This window comes from Pteropus alecto, unplaced genomic scaffold, assembly GCF_000325575.1.
Source record: "Pteropus alecto unplaced genomic scaffold, ASM32557v1 scaffold335, whole genome shotgun sequence".
Taxonomy (NCBI): Eukaryota; Metazoa; Chordata; class Mammalia; order Chiroptera; family Pteropodidae; genus Pteropus; species Pteropus alecto.
The window spans coordinates 706,125-721,088 of record NW_006436757.1 but is presented as its reverse complement, the minus strand read 5'-3'; the positions used below and the strand labels follow the sequence as shown (position 1 = coordinate 721,088).

The 14,964-nt window shown below is 53.0% G+C and overlaps 3 protein-coding genes across 3 annotated transcripts in view; 2 read left to right on the top strand and 1 right to left on the bottom strand.

Moving 5' to 3' along the window:
* Positions 1–159: 159 nt before the first annotated feature.
* Positions 160–2,828, top strand: IL25 (interleukin 25). Its single transcript, XM_015590654.1, has 3 exons — positions 160–168; positions 300–610; positions 2,573–2,828. The coding sequence occupies exons 1-3, from the start codon at positions 160–162 to the stop codon at positions 2,826–2,828; spliced, it is 576 nt and encodes a 191-aa protein (XP_015446140.1).
* Positions 2,829–4,003: 1,175 nt separating this feature from the next.
* CMTM5 (CKLF like MARVEL transmembrane domain containing 5) lies at positions 4,004–6,597 on the top strand. Its single transcript, XM_006913584.3, has 5 exons — positions 4,004–4,347; positions 5,277–5,429; positions 5,965–6,057; positions 6,257–6,341; positions 6,431–6,597. Exons 1-5 carry the CDS (start codon positions 4,219–4,221, stop codon positions 6,442–6,444), a joined length of 474 nt encoding a protein of 157 aa, XP_006913646.2. The 5' UTR covers positions 4,004–4,218; the 3' UTR covers positions 6,445–6,597.
* A 2,387-nt stretch (positions 6,598–8,984) lies between these two features.
* The window catches only part of LOC102880161 (myosin-6), a 23,890-nt gene continuing 17,910 nt past the window's right edge, over positions 8,985–14,964 (bottom strand). Inside the window, exons 28-37 of the mRNA XM_006913583.1 lie at positions 14,678–14,861; positions 14,327–14,492; positions 14,103–14,227; positions 12,869–13,177; positions 12,334–12,537; positions 11,346–11,471; positions 10,863–11,138; positions 10,201–10,296; positions 9,356–9,490; positions 8,985–9,008 (exon numbers count right to left, since the gene is read on the bottom strand). Coding sequence (XP_006913645.1) covers positions 8,985–9,008; positions 9,356–9,490; positions 10,201–10,296; positions 10,863–11,138; positions 11,346–11,471; positions 12,334–12,537; positions 12,869–13,177; positions 14,103–14,227; positions 14,327–14,492; positions 14,678–14,861 — 1,645 coding nt within the window. The remainder of the gene's footprint in view (positions 9,009–9,355; positions 9,491–10,200; positions 10,297–10,862; positions 11,139–11,345; positions 11,472–12,333; positions 12,538–12,868; positions 13,178–14,102; positions 14,228–14,326; positions 14,493–14,677; positions 14,862–14,964) is intronic.

The window sequence follows — 14,964 nt, the reverse complement described above, 5'->3', positions numbered from 1 at the left end:
GCCAAAAGGAAGTGGAAAAAAATTTGAATAAACAAAACAGTTTTGCTGAAAATAAAACCAGGACTCCTGAACCGCTCCAGCCAGCCTGCTTCCACAGGGCCTTCCTTGCCTGTCAACCCGAACAGCACTTGGCTGGGCGAGCAGCATCTGCCATCCGGCATGTACCAGGTGAGCGTGCAGAGGACTGGCTGGGACTGTGCCCAGCGGGAAAGGGGCAGAGGTGTTGCTGGGAGTGGAGGGAGGCTGGGTTTCCAGGTTTGGGGCTAGGGGTCAGGTGGAGCTAGAAACCGGGATCTCAGGTAACAGCTGGGGGAGGAGTACCTGGATTAGATAGGAGCAGTTCTCTCACTGGCCTTTTCCCGCAGGTGGTTGCCTTCTTAGCAGTAGTCATGGGAACCCACACCCTCAGTTTGCCACTTCAGAAGGATCGTACCCACTGGCCCAGCTGCTGCCTCAGCAAAGGTCAGGACCCCGCTGAGGAGTGGCTGAAGTGGAACACTGTGCTCATGCCTTCCTCAGAGACGGCTAGCTTCACCCACCACCCAGAATCCTGCAGGGCCAGCGAAGACGGACCCCTCAACAGCAGGTCCATCTCCCCCTGGAGTTACGAGTGAGTCTGCTCTCCCCTCCCGAGTGCCTGTATGGGTGCCAGGCAGGGTGTGTGTGTGAGCGGTCAAGGGAGTTCTACCCAGTTCCAGCTTACCTGCCCCTTTTCATCCAGAGATGTCATAAAGGTTTGGGGGTTAGACAAGGCCTAGTCTAGGTCCTAGCTCTGACTCTTATTGGGTGACCTTGGGCCAATTATTCAAGGTTTCAAAGCTCAGGTTATATTTCATCTGTAAAATGAGATAATACCACATAGGCTAATGTGCAGGTCATATAAAATGATGTACGTAAAATCTATACTTAATTCATAAAATTTTGGTTTTCTTCTTTTTTCCTCCTCCTGCTTCTCCTTCCTCATCCCCATAATGGCCATGCTTTTCTAACTAGAATATCAGGGAATCATGGTGTGATATAGGCACAAAGCATCCCCATACCAAATAGTCTACTCTGGGTTATAAATATGCCAGGATAATGAAACTTTCAACTCAGGGGAACAGCTGAGTGGCTGGAGCTGTAGGCGGCTTAACTTGGATCTTGAGCAGTCTTAGTGTTTAACTCAGTGTGCCATACAAATATTATAATTCTCTATTTGTGCCACGATGTGAAAAATATTAGGATGTGCAGAAATGGCAACAATGAAGTAAAATGTTATAAATTAGGGCCTTAGGGATTGCACACATTTTTCTCCTTCTGTCTTGTTCACATAGGGTGTCTGTGTTCCCACTCTCTGTAAGTCTAGTTCTGGCTTAACCTTGGCTTTGGGGATGGATGGAGAAGTTTGGTGAGAAGGGAGAGGGTCAGTTCCGATTAAGACTAGATCCAGGGTGAAGACTCCAGGTCACCATGCTTTGAAGTGGTTTTAGAAGGCTGGCTGGGTCCTGGGCTAAATGTGAAGTGTGGGAGCCTCTCTGGAGAGGCTGGGTGCCAGATGGCTGACTCAGCTGGGGTCCCGACCCCTTGCTGGAGGCTATGAGGTCCTCATAACCACTCAGCTGGTCTTTTCCAAGGTGGGTTCTTTGCAACAGTCATCCCACAAGCTGCTCCTCAGAAAAAATGTGATGATGTCAAGTAAGTGTGGGAAAAGCTGCTGCAGCCCCAGCCCCTTGGAGACTCACAATGTGCTCGGCACATTAAAGTCTGCAAGAAGTACACAGAAAAGGAACCATTAAACTCACTTGGCCACAGACCCCACCTCTTGCAAGGTACTTGTTAGGGAACTCACTTTGGAAAATGCTGTGCTAGCCGAGCCCCAGCTTACAAGGGCTTGTCTGTGTGGAGAATGGTCTTACCACCCAGCAGTTGTTTCCTGCTGGGCTTCTGGAGTCCCAGACCTTTAGGACACCCATTTTTCAAGATTTTTTTTTTTTTTTTTTGTCATGAGATTCTTTCAGAATAAGTAAATAAGTCTCACCATGTAATCTTACATGCACTTAGGATACACAGTCTGGCTGGAGGACTGCAGGACGTGGTTGACAGTGGGGACCTCTGGGGAGTGGGACTGGTGGGGAGACAGACTGTTACTCTTCACTTTATACTCTTTCATGTAAGGGCAGTTTCTACTTTTATCATAATAAAAAAAAAACCCACCCAAAATGTAATAACAAAGAGAAACCTCACGCCAGAGCCCAGCGTGTGTATCAGACAAAAGCGGAGCTGGTCTAGTGGAGACTGAGGCAGGATCCTGCCTACCTTCCCCTGCCTCCCTAATGGTTTCAGGACCAGTTGGAAAGCCAGGCTTCCATCCCTACTCTCACAATTGGGGAAAATAAATCCCGGAGAGGAGAGGGTGGCTTGTTTAAAGTCACCCAGCAAGCGGGTACCAGAGCTAGGGCAAGAAGCCAGGACTTCCAACCACACCATTTCCTTCCTCTGGCATTTCCACCCATCCCGGTCCCTGCTTCTGTCCCGGCCCCTCTACACAGCCAGCCTCTCTCCAGGGTCTGACTGACACGTGCCACTCCCACAGGTTGGACAGGGACTTGAACCGGCTTCCCCAGGACCTGTACCACGCCCGTTGCCTGTGTCCACACTGCGTCAGCCTACAGACAGGCTCCCACATGGACCCCTTGGGCAACTCGGAGCTGCTCTACCACAACCAGACTGTCTTCTATCGGAGGCCGTGCCCCGGAGAACAGGGCGCCCATCATGGCTATTGCTTGGAACGCAGGCTCTACCGCGTCTCCTTGGCTTGCGTGTGTGTGAGGCCCCGTGTGATGGCCTAGTCATGCTGCCTGTGGCTGGTTCCCTGTCAGAACACTGGAACTGGGTGTACAGCTACCTGCCACAGTGAGCCAGGACACCCGAGTGTGCAGCCCCTCCAAAGCAACATCTGAAATAGCAGGATCGTGGGACAGGAAGGGTACTTTGGGGGGAACCGCATTTTGCACTTTTTGGAGTGAATGGGAAATGCAGAGTGAAGCAGAGGGAGCAACAGCTGCTCGAGGCCACTGGGAGCTGATGTTCTGGCATTTCCTCTTGGAAAGGTCTTCAAAGCTCCACCCGTTCCTGAAACCCACCACTCTGCCTCTCCCTTTCCACCCAGCCCCAGCTGCCTTGGCGCAGCACAGATGCTTTCTTGATATTTTTCCCCTTGCTAACAGAGAGATCCCCATTCCATTTATTTGTTCATTTGTTCATTCATTCATTCATTCATTTATTCATCAAATACTCGGTGAGCATCTACTTTGCACACATCCTGGTATAGTTACTAGTCTTCTGACATGGGTGACTCCGAGGAAGATGCTGTTATTGAGCATGGAGAGACTAATCCAAATAAATAATCTGTATTTAAAAGTGGCCTAATTTGTCTTTGGCATTCTGGGGACCCCAGCCTAGTCCTTTCTCCTCCCCAGGCTCAGCCCTTACCTACCACCCTCTTCCTCCTCCTTCCAGTTTCCGCTGTGACCCTGCATCCCTTCCCTTCTCTGGCTCCCTGGCCCACACCCAAACACTAGGGTGGGGGTCAGGCCACTCTCCTGGCATGCTGGAGAGACAGAGTCCCATTGAGGTACTGCGGCAGACACACAGCTCCTCCTTGTCCCCCCAACAATCTGCCTTTGTCCTTCGTTTTGGCTGCTACAGCTGGGTCCTGGGGGTGCTGCCCAGGCCAGTCTCTAGTTCCTACCCTCCCTAAAAGCAAAACGGAGGAAGGATGAGCCAAGGAAGAAGGTTAAGGTTAAGGGAGGGGACACAAACTTCTCTAGGCTTAGGTCTTTGGGGGCTCCTAGTCCAGCCCATTTCTTGGCTCCCCTCCCAGTTCCTGCCTCCCAGTCTCCACAGTCCGTTGACTCCTCTTCCCGCTCCTCCCTTCTCTGAGTAAGGGGAGGGTTTGCCACGCCTCTCTAGCTCCTCCCTTCCCCATGTGCCTCCAGGGGGCTGGTGCAGGCACAGCAGGGCCACCCTGGGCAGCTGGGTGAAGGCTCATCTGGGCATTCCTCCCGTGGCGGCCGCCTTCTCCCAGGACCGCACAACAGGCCTGCACACTTCACTTTCAGGTTTTTGGTAGTGCCTTCCTTCTCCTGTCTGCTTCCCCATCCTGCCAGGTTTCCGTCTTCCTGTTTTCCTTCCTGGGCTGGTGGCAGTGAGGGGCTGTGCCTGGTGGGCCCCGAGGAGATGCTCAGTGCTTTGGATCGTCGTCGAGACGGGCCCCCTGAAGAGGGGGCAGCTGCAGGGCTCCAGGGCTTCGCTGTGGACAAGACCTTTCTCTCCTCCTTCAAAGGCATCTTGCTGGAAACTGAGCTGGTAACAGCAGCTACCCCAACCTGTCTCTTAGCCTTGGCTCCCCTGCTCTTCCCACCACCCCTCTTCCCAGGCTTTCTGGACATCCTTCCTACCCCCAACTGCCCCTCCCTCACCTTCTTCCCGCCTTCTTGATGCCTCTGCATCTGGAGGCAGTTTACAGCAGGTTTCATTTGCGGCAGGAAGGATTGAAGTTAGACAGGACAGCTTTCTGGGACATTGAAGGAATGCAAGATACAGGGACTGGACAGGGTTAACACCAGCCTGACTTTCCCGGGCTCTAAGATGGCCACTTCTTCGTATGTCCAAGAAGTCCAACTATCATAAAGGGCAGACTTCCTTCCACCCCGTTGTATCTGTTATCTATTCCCCATGAACATCTGTTCTTAGGAAAGGATCTTCCCTTAGTCACTTAGCAAGGCAAGTCTTCTGCACATATGTCATCCTACAACGCTAGAGCTGAAGGGGCGCCCAGAATCTACTGTGGGGTATTTGTTTTCTAATCCTTCTTTTTTGCCATGGAGGCATAGGCTTTAGGCCTTGTTGAATAGGTTTGAGGCATCCAGGAGTGGAAAAAAGCGTGGGCATGGGGTGTGTCCTGGGGCGCAGGCTGCTGCAGGGCCCGCGTTCACACCGTCCTCTGTGCCCCAGAAAGACACAAAAGTGCTAAGGTTGCTGGAATGGTAGGATAGGGGTGGCTGGTTATCCCCAAGTTAAAATAATCGAATCCTCCTGGGCTGACAGAGGTAGGAGGCTGGAGACAGCCCTTGGTGGGCAAATGCCCTGGAATATGGCTTCTGTCACCAGGGATGGGGATAATTCCAAGGACAGGTGGTGGGGGCCAGCCCGGGGGAGCTCCTGAGGAGGGGAAGGCCAAAGTCAGGCTATGCCTGTGTCCCCCTCCTGACAAGTCCACACACTCCGTCCTGCAGGCCCTGACCTTCATCATCTTCATCTGCTTCACGGCCTCCATCTCTGCCTACATGGCTGCAGCACTACTTGAGTTCCTCATTACGCTCGCCTTCCTCTTCCTCTACGCCACCCAGTACTACCAGCGCTTTGATCGGTTGAACTGGCCCTGTCTGGTGAGGGACCCTGCCTCTTCCACCCCTTTCTTCTTAACCCAGAGATTTCCTTTCTTCTCCCAGCCTCTCTCCTTTTCCTGAGTCCGTATGGGGGCTGGTCCTCAACCCCAACTGGGCTGCGCCCCGAGCCTGTGCCCTGAACTCAAAACTGCTTTGACCCACCCTGATTCACAGTTGTTGAGTCACCGACAATGAGAATGCACATCCTTTAGATCTGGTATCCCACTCATCAAATGTCCAGCTCCAGCCCCAGCCCTGCCCCCACTCTTCTGGCTGGTGTCCCCCAGACCTGCCCCTTAGCCTCAGCTGCTGAGCCTGAGTCAGCCCCATCCCAGATCCCTGGCTTGCTGTTCTGATTTCTCTGCATTTACTTGCATCCCTTCCCTGAATAGAGTGTGAGCTCCCTCTTTTTTTCTCTCTTAAGTGCTTTATGTGGTGTCCAGGGGCATTTCCATGCAGGGATTCAGGGGATGAGGGGGATGCCCTTGCCCTCTAATTTCTCTCTGACACTGCACCCCGACCCTCCCCACCCCAGGACTTCCTCCGCTGTATCAGTGCCATCATCATCTTTCTGGTGGTCTCCTTTGCGGCTGTGACCTCCCGGGATGGAGCTGCCATTGCTGCTTTTGTGAGTCTAGCCCACCCACCCACCCCTGGAGCTCTCCAGCTCCCTAAGGACCTCTGGCTGGTGCTGCCTACTTGCTGTGCCTTCCCCCAAGTCCAAGCCAGTGCCTGGGGCTCTGGTCCACACCTTGCTCCATACCACTCACTTTCTTCCCCTGAATACTGGACGGCCTTTGTGGTGCCACTCCACTCCTGCTCCACAGGTTTTTGGCATCATCCTGGTTTCTGTATTTGCCTACGATGCCTTCAAGATCTACCAGATAGAGATGGCGCCCAGGGCCACCCAGGGTGAGTGTCTAAGCTCTGGGAGAGCAGATGTCCCTGTCCCAGTTGCTCCAGCTTGACATGCCCTTCCCTGCCTGGCTCCATTTCCACAGGAGACCAGCAGTGACTCCGGGGCTACAGCCAGACCAAGGGGACAGAGCGAACAGTGGAGCTCAGGCACTTCTCTCTTGGATCCACTAGTCCCCCAGCCCATTGTCCTCTACCCCAGATCTACAGAGATGGAGCCTGGCCTGAGAAGTCACGGGACTTCTGTGTGGGCCATCTGGCTCCTGATGAAGCTGGCCTGGGGAGGTGTTATGGAGGGAAGGGTGGGCAGGAAGAAGCTATTCATCCTCAAATTAAAAGAGTCAAATCCTACTGGTCAGTCTTTTTCTTTCCCAGAAATTAGGCATATCTGGAATCCAAGGAATATTCATGGAAATGTTACATGGAGCAGGTCTTGGTCCCTCCTCTGGGACCAGGTCTGAGCATTGAGGAAGTGGGAAGCTAGACTGAAGATGCTGAAGACATCTGTCAACATAAAACTTCTGTGCCACAGCTCTCTGTGTGCCGGGCCACTTCATGGTGTATCTGGTGGAGAGACACCTGGACTTCTCTGTCTGAGAAGGCACAGCCTTCCCTACGTGAGTAAGTGCCACTTACTCACCTGCCACTTCTGCACCCACAGGTTTGTTAGTGGGTTTGAGGCCAGGTGCTTGCCTGGGGTGTATGTAGAACTCCTCCTCGTAGTGTGGGGAGGACTTAACCTGCAGGCCACAGGGGAGAGGTCAGCCTGTGGCATCAGATGAGGGCAGAGGTTACCAAAAGGCCAACACTAGAAGGGCCCTTAAATATCAGCTAGTCCAATGCCCTCATGCCACATAAGAGAAAACAGGCCCAGTCAGGGGAAGTGACAGAGCTCCTAGTGCCTCAACAGTTCTTCTAGATACTATACAGAGCCCCCTGCAGCTCAGAAAAGCTGGCCCAGCCTCATCTCCAGCTTCCTCCACCAGTACGTCCACCTTCCCAGCTTGCCAGCACCCAGCAAACATTTCCTGAATGTCTCCTGTGCAGACCCTGCTCTGGGCCCCAGGGATTCACAGGTGACAGATGGGCCTGACAGATAGGTTGTTGAGTGCTCATAGACTGGAGAAGAGGGAAGTTAGTGAAGGGTGATCATGACTCCCCACAATGAATGCTCTGGGAGAGCTCAGCTCCGGGGAATTTTGGAGCAGGCACTGCCACAGCCTAGAATCAGCGCTGTCTGGCCCATGACAGCCCAGTGCAGCCAGGCTCTCCCTCCCTGCCCAGCCCATAGGGCCCAGCGTGGCCTACCTTAGCAGCTTGTCCAAGTTCACTTGCTATCCCCTCTCTCTAATGCTTGTTTATTCCTGCCCTGAAATGCCTTCCTTCTTCCGGGGTGCTCCTTGCAGATGCAGGCCCCAGCCCCCAAACCCTGCCTGAACCCTGGGACTCTGGTAGAGATGCTTTGCTCTGCTTGGTGATAACCATGAGTCTCTCTTGATCTGACTTCTCCTGCTTTCCATTCTCCTAGCCTCATGTCTCAGCTCCTCACCAGAGTTGGCAGCCTCTCCAGGGCTGGAACCAACATTCTTGTGTTCCTCTGGTCTTTGCTCACAGTTCTCAGGGCTTTATGCACAGCCCATTCTGAAGACTAGTGACTGACCTTAGGGGAGGGTGGGGTCAAGGCCTCAGAGAAGGGATAGAAGGGGCTTTGCCAGGGGAGTCCAGGTAAGGACATGAGAGAGTTGTCAGGAGAGCCTGGCTGTAAGGCCCAGTGGGGGTTTGGATTTGTTTGGAGCAGAATGGGACCATTCCTGTCGCTGAGCAGCTGTGTGATCCAGGCCATACTGTCCCTGGTGGGAGCTCAAAGGTAGCAGAAATGCCGTCTACAGTATATACCTGCATGTGCATCCATGCTCATCTGTGTCTGTGTGAGAGGTCAAAATGATACAAGCGGTGCCCAGGTTTGGTCCATACGGCACATAGGTTCAGACTCAGCGACTCCTGGTCCCATAGCCTCAGGCTGCCCTCATGGTAAGGCATTGACCCACAGAGGCTAGGGTCAGCCCTGGGCTCCAGCCGACTGTCCCTGGGGATGATGGGGAGAGGGACTCTCTGTGGGTTACTTCTAAGGGGCTGCTGATCACAATGGGACCTGTCTCAACCTCTTTATCCACATCTCTGTCCCCAGCCAGCTCTGAGACTCTCCTGGCATCAGTGGGAAAATTTATTTTGGAGGAAACAGGTATCCCAGGACAATTTAACCCCCGTGGCCTTAGAGATAGGGTAGGTGGAGAGTGGCTTCAGCTTCGCCACTAAAATTCTGTCTCCCATTGTCTAGAATCGGCTCACCCTTCTGGTGCCTTTGTTTTCTCCACTTTTGAAATGTCTCCCTCTTGTCCCTTGTCTGGTTGACTGAGCAGAACTGGGACTCATGGCTTTGTCACCTCAGGGAGGACACCTCACTTCTCGGAGCCTCAGTTTCCTCCTCTATAGATGTGGGGAACCTTGGCTCCCACAGCTTGGACACAGGGCTGTGTGGCCCTCCTCCCAGGAGCTTAGAATAGAAAGGACAAGGTCTCTGGCAGAGTCTGTCACTCATCTTTATTATAGGTTAGCAAGAGCGAGGTCTCAAAGGCAGCATCACTCCTCATCGTGCATTTTTTGCTGAGAAAAAAAATAAAAGGTATAAGTGGGCAGCTGGCAAGAGGGAGGAAGGGTGTGGGGAGGAATCTCTAGGGCTTTCAGGGGTTTAAGGAAGATACTCTTAGAAGGAGGGGTTTGGGCCTCAGAGATCTTAGCGTCCCATTTAGGAGTCCTTGTAGTTAAGTACATGTAGAGGTGCAGGCATCTATAAGGGTGCTCTGAACACGAAGGGGATTTTCAGGTATGGGTGCTATGGGAACCTGAGGACTATCCAAATAGAGGGTGAGGCTTGCCCACTCAGAAGGGCACTGATGTTGGAGGGTGTGCTGTTGTGAGGGTGACTAGCCAGGCCCTGGGGAGGGACCCACCTTGGCACCAATGTCACGGCTCTTGGCCCGCAGCTTGTTGACCTGGGACTCGGCGATGTCCGCCCGCTCCTCCGCCTCGTCCAGCTCATGCTGCACCTTGCGGAACTTGGACAGGTTGGTGTTGGCCTGCTCCTCCTGCAGGGGTTCAGAGTGTGGGAGGAGGAGGTGGAAGGGGGCAGGGGTAGGGGTTCTCAGCCTCCTAGTCTGGGGACCTCCTGTCCCTGACCTGGGCTCAGTACCCCACACCCATGTACCTGCGACAGCCTTACCAGGGGCATCCTGCTCCTGGCTTGGTTTCCTCCTCACACTTGTCCAGAACTCAGAATCCTTCATGGCCACCCACTGCCCAAGATGAATCCCATGCTGCCTGGTCCAGGGCCACTCAAATCCAGCTTCACTGCATCTGTCCAATTGTGACTCTGATAGATGCTCCCTGACCTTGGGTTTCCTGCACAGGTGTGCTCATCAGCACCTCATATCCACAATTTTCTGCCCACCCAGATGTCTTCCTCACTGTGCTATGCCTGGTCAAATCCCTTTCCAGGCTCAATTCCACTGCCATCTTCCAGCTATTAGTGCTATCCAGCCCCCTGACCTGCATTAGCAGCTACACTGTTTTCTCTTGGGCTTACTGGTGTATGGACTATAAGCGGCTTGTGGGAAGGTCCTGAGTCAAATAAGCATTGCTTTTGTTAACTCAGAATGCCTGACACAACTGAGCAAATATTTGAGAGTTGAAGAGAATAGCAAACCCTTTGTCCAGGCCCCACGCTGGGGTGGACACTCATTGGTTCTCACACGTAGGAGGTATGTTGATGAAAGAGTGGAGAAAACCATGAACTCACTGCCTCCTCGGCCTGGCGTTTGTAGGCCTTGACCTTCAGCTGTAGCTTGTCTACCAGGTCCTGTAGACGCAGCAGGTTCTTCTTGTCCTCCTCTGTCTGGGGGTGGATTGGTAGGAGAAACCAGTTTTGAGGTGGGAGCAAGTGCAGTCATCTTTCCCTCCCTCACTATTCTACTCTTCCTTCAATGGGCCGGGTCAAAGAGGTAGTGGGGAGAGTTCATCACTGATGCTACTTGTAGGTCAAAGGGCTAAGGCAATGTCCTCAGTCCAGGATCTCAAAAGCAATCTGAGGCCTTAAAGTTGGAAGCTGGGGGAGTGGCTCAGAACAAAACGAAATTCTTTCATCTGACAATATGGAGACATTGGGGCTATTCCAGCTATAACCTATCAGTTCCACCACAGATGCTCTTGGCCAGGAAGTAGAAGCAGATTCTTCTCCACCTGCTATAAAGGTTCATGGTCTTAAGCTAAACTGACTCTGGAGAATGTGAAAGAAAATTAATCTGAATACAGCTTCTCAAGGAGCAGGTGCCAGGAGGGCTGGGTGGCATTCCCAGATGGTGGCTCTGCATGGGGTCTGTGGAGGCCAGGAGGTGGGGCTAGGAAAATGCTTCCTTCTCCACTCCTGCTAATCTGGCCCCAGAGCAGCTGCAGGGCCCGTACCTGGTAGGTGAGCTCCTTGATGCGCCGCTCACTCTTCCTCATGCCCTTGACCGACTCCGCGTTACGCTTCTGCTCGGCCTCCAGCTCGTTCTCCAGCTCTCGCACCCGGGCCTCCAGCTTCTGCAGCTGCTTCTTGCCGCCCTTGAGGGCGATCTGCTCAGCCTCATCCAGCCGGTGCTGCAGGTCCTTGATGGTCTGCTCCATGTTCTTCTTCATGCGCTCCAGGTGGGCGCTGGTGTCCTGCTCCTTCTTCAGCTCCTCCGCCATCATGGCTGCCTGAGGACAGGAGAGAGGTGTAAAAGAACTGGGGCCCAGGCCTCTTCTCCCTCAAGGATCACGTCTTTCTCATCCTGGCATTTGCTCCCCGAGGCCCTCAAACCCGGGGAACTGCAGAGTCAATTTGTTACAGCGTAGTGGCCTGGCCTGGACCCAGAGCCCTTGTTCATGTCTTTAGGGAAGGTGAAAAGGTGAAGGGTCGCTCACATCCGTGATGGCCTTCTTGGCCTTCTCCTCAGCGTTCCTGCACTCCTGCACCGCCTCTTCCACTTCTGACTGGAGCTGGGTCAGATCCGACTCCATCTTCTTCTTCTGGTTGATGAGGCTGGTGTTCTAGGTAAAGGCGGAGAAAACTATTGAATGTATACTGATTCTACACTTTCGCCCAGAGAGAATTAACACTGGTCATTTAAAAAAAGTTTTGCTTTTAGAGTATTCCTTGTTTTTCACCTGCTTTCCCTTTTCCTATGAGTATAGATGACTTAGACATTATATCTAAAATTATGAGGTCTGGAGAAAGACTCCAAGCAGCAAAGAATCTGCGCTTCTACTCCTGAGCTCTTTAGTAACATGTCTATGTAAGAGCATGAAAATATTCCAAGGAAAATGGGAATAACTTTTCACCAGGATAATATCCTGGAAATGATTATAGTTACAGAAAGAATGTAGGAGGAAGAGAGGACTAGGCCAGTGCATGATGTCATTCCCACACATAGATTATGGAACGAAGCTCCACAGGGCACTGCCATAAGATAGGCACAAAAACTCGTTGGAGAATGTAGCTGAAAACAGTATACATGGGGTTGCAGAAAAATGGTGTTCTGTTGAGAATTTGGTTTGCAAGTAGATGCAGTTGTGCTCTTTTAGAGTCCCAAAGGCCTATCTTTACAGAGCAAGATAGAGGTGTCTTCTAGATCAAGAATATCGAATAGTAGCCGCATTTCACTACCTCCAGATTTGTGACTTTGGCAGGCATCACCAACCAATCATGGCACTCTTAGCTTTTAAGTCATGTCCCTCTTCTCAGGTAGTGGATCCAGAGCCGTGATTAACAGATGAGAGTTGGCCCAAGAGATGAAATAATTTGCAATCCTGATCGGAAATGCTCACTCAGAGCCTCAGGTTCCGAACATCTATAGATATCCTGAGCTCTACCACTCAGCAGGTTCCCTGTGGCAGCCCCTGACCTCCTCACCTGGGAGTGCAGCAGCTGCACCCGCTCGCTGGTCTCGATCAGCTCCTGCTCAGCCAGCTTCCGAGACCGCTCCGTCTGCTCCACCACGGCCCGCAGCTCCTCCAGCTCGGCCTGCAGCAGGTTGTTGCGCCGTTCCACGATGGCGATGTTCTCCTTCAGGTCGTCGTTGGCTCGGACTGCGTCGTCCATCTGGAGCTGGGTGTCCTATGGAGGAAAGGATGAAGTGCAGAGGCCTGGACCCCATCCCATCAGGGCCTCCCATTTGGGGTTTGATGTGCCCTACTCCTCATTCACAAATCTCTTGTCAAGTGGAGGGCAAAGGGGCACTTTCTCTCATCTGGTCTCTAGACTTGGAGGCTGAACTGGTCCAGGACATGAACTGGTCCAGGACATGGCCTAGCCAGTTCTCCTTCAAGCCTCCAAGTTTAGGACGTAATTGACTCTCACCTCATATTCGTTAGCCCAGGACCCTTTTCTCTGGCCATCGTCTTCCCTCTGGGCTCAACCCCAATCTGAGAACCCCAACTTCTGTTACCTTCAGATGGGCTTGGGCAATCTTCAGGTGCTTCTGGGCCTCTGAGGCTGTCCTGTTAGCCTGGCTGAGCTGGATCTCCATCTCGTTGAGGTCCCCCTCCATCTTCTTCTTCACCCTCAGGGCCTCATTGCGGCTGCGTGTCTCCGCGTCCAGGGAGGTCTGCAGCGAGTCCACCACCCGCAGGTGGTTGCGCTTGGCCTGCTCCATCTCCTCGTCCTTCTCGGCCAGCTTCCTCTCGATCTCCGCCTTGATCTGGTTGAACTCCAGCTGGGCCCGGAGGATCTTGCCCTCCTCGTGCTCCAGGGAGGCCTGGGGGTGGGGCAGAGAGGGTCTGAGGCAGAGAGTCAGGGCACAGGGCCGTGTGGGGAGAGAGGCTGAGAGGATTCGAGTGTCAGCTGGGACTATGGCCTGAGAAGAGATGGGGAGGTGGGACCTGCCTCCCAGGCCACCTAGGTGCTCTGGGAGGGGAGGTGCAGGATGCCTTGGGCTTCCTTTGTCAAGGAAAGGGTTTGGATTTTAAGACCGCCAAGACTCCCCAGCACTGACATTGCATGATCCTGACTCATCTAAAATACTATTAAAAAGGAGGGATTTTCATAACCACAAATTCAAACCTTTATTTTTGTTTCCCAGGCCCCTCACCCTCTAGTGAAAAAAATTAGAAGCCCCCTAACTCAGATCAATCCCTAGGTCCTTAAAATGAACAATAACAATAGCTTATATATTAAATCTTATATATATTATGTAATATATATAATATATTTAATCTTTATAATAATCACGTACACATCTTATGAGGTATGTATAATTAATTTCATTTTACAGGTGAGAAAACTGAGGTACAGAGAGGTAAAGGAACTTGCCCAATGAAACAGTAGAAGTCTCGAAGCCAAGTATCAACTCGAGTCTGTTTGACTCTGCAGCCCAGCCCATCATAATAACCTACTGTCCGAGGGGTTATTATGATGGCCAGGCTTCAACTTTATAAACCTGGTGGAAGCTGAACCTCATGGCCTAGGATCAGACTGTGACCTTTCCTTTGTGCAGACTTTGGCTTTGGAGGCAGTCGTGGGTAGTGGGTAGATGACCTTGGACTAAGAATAAGGAGCTAATAGCCTTGTCTTGGAGTCAGGGTCACTCCCAGGTGAGGAAGATTTGGGGAGCCAGAGACAGTAGGGTTGGGAGGAGCAGGAAGGGGTCCAAGGCAGGAATGTAGGCAGAACCACGCCCTCACCTCGGCCTCTTCTAGGGCTGACTGCAGCTCCAGCTTCTCAGCCTCCAGCTGCTTGCGGACTTTCTCCAGCTCATGGACATTCTTTCCTCCTTCTCCCAACTGTTCGGTCAGGTCGGAGATTTCCTCTGGGGGTCAGAGGGCCAGAAAGCTCAAAGCCTGTGTTCTTTCTGGACCAGAGTGGCTCTCCCTGCCCCCACCCCTCCTGGCCTTGGGCCCCAGCGCACCCTGCAGGTTCTTGTTCTCCCGCTTGAAGGTCTCCAGGTGCTCCAGAGACTCCTCGTAGGCATTCTTGAGCTTGAAGAGCTCCGTGCTGAGGGAGCGTGCCTCCTTCTGTGAGGACTCCAGCTCCGACTGTGACTCCTCATACTTCTGCTTCCACTCGGCTAGGATCTGTGGGGACAGGGATGGGGTTCACTGCAATGCCCCCAGCTCCAGCCCAACCCTCACCTCCAGGAGCTGTCCGGGCCTCGCCTAGGTTCGGCCTCCTCCCTGCTTCCAAGGAAAAGTTCCCCGGCTTCACACTGATGCTGGTACCCATGCCCTGCTCCCTGGCTGTGTCCCCAACCAGGGCCCACCTTGTCAAAGTTTCTCTGCTTCTTGTCCAGGGCTGCGGCGGCCGCATTGGAGCGCTCCACGTCCACCATCAGGTCCTCGATCTCGTTCTGCAGCCGGTGCTTGGTCTTCTCCAGAGAGGAGCACTTGGCGTTGACGGCCTCCACGGCCTCCTCAGCGTCCTGCAGCCTCTGGGCCAGCTTCTTCCTGCCCAGTTAGTTGTGTGTGTGTGTGCATGTGTGCATGTGTGCGTGTGTGTGTGTGTGTGTGTGTGTGTGTGTGTGTGTGTGTGTGTGTGTGACTCCCCCCC

Excerpts from the sequence above, each read along its gene's own strand:
- CMTM5 (XM_006913584.3), top strand. The coding sequence starts at position 4,219 with ATGCTCAGTGCTTTGGATCGTCGTCGAGACGGGCCCCCTGAAGAGGGG. Across the intron at positions 4,348-5,276 it reads TCTTGCTGGAAACTGAGCTG|GCCCTGACCTTCATCATCTT; the intron begins GTAACAGCAGCT and ends TCCGTCCTGCAG. Across the intron at positions 5,430-5,964 it reads GGTTGAACTGGCCCTGTCTG|GACTTCCTCCGCTGTATCAG; the intron begins GTGAGGGACCCT and ends TCCCCACCCCAG.
- IL25 (XM_015590654.1), top strand. Across the intron at positions 611-2,572 it reads ATCTCCCCCTGGAGTTACGA|GTTGGACAGGGACTTGAACC; the intron begins GTGAGTCTGCTC and ends CCACTCCCACAG.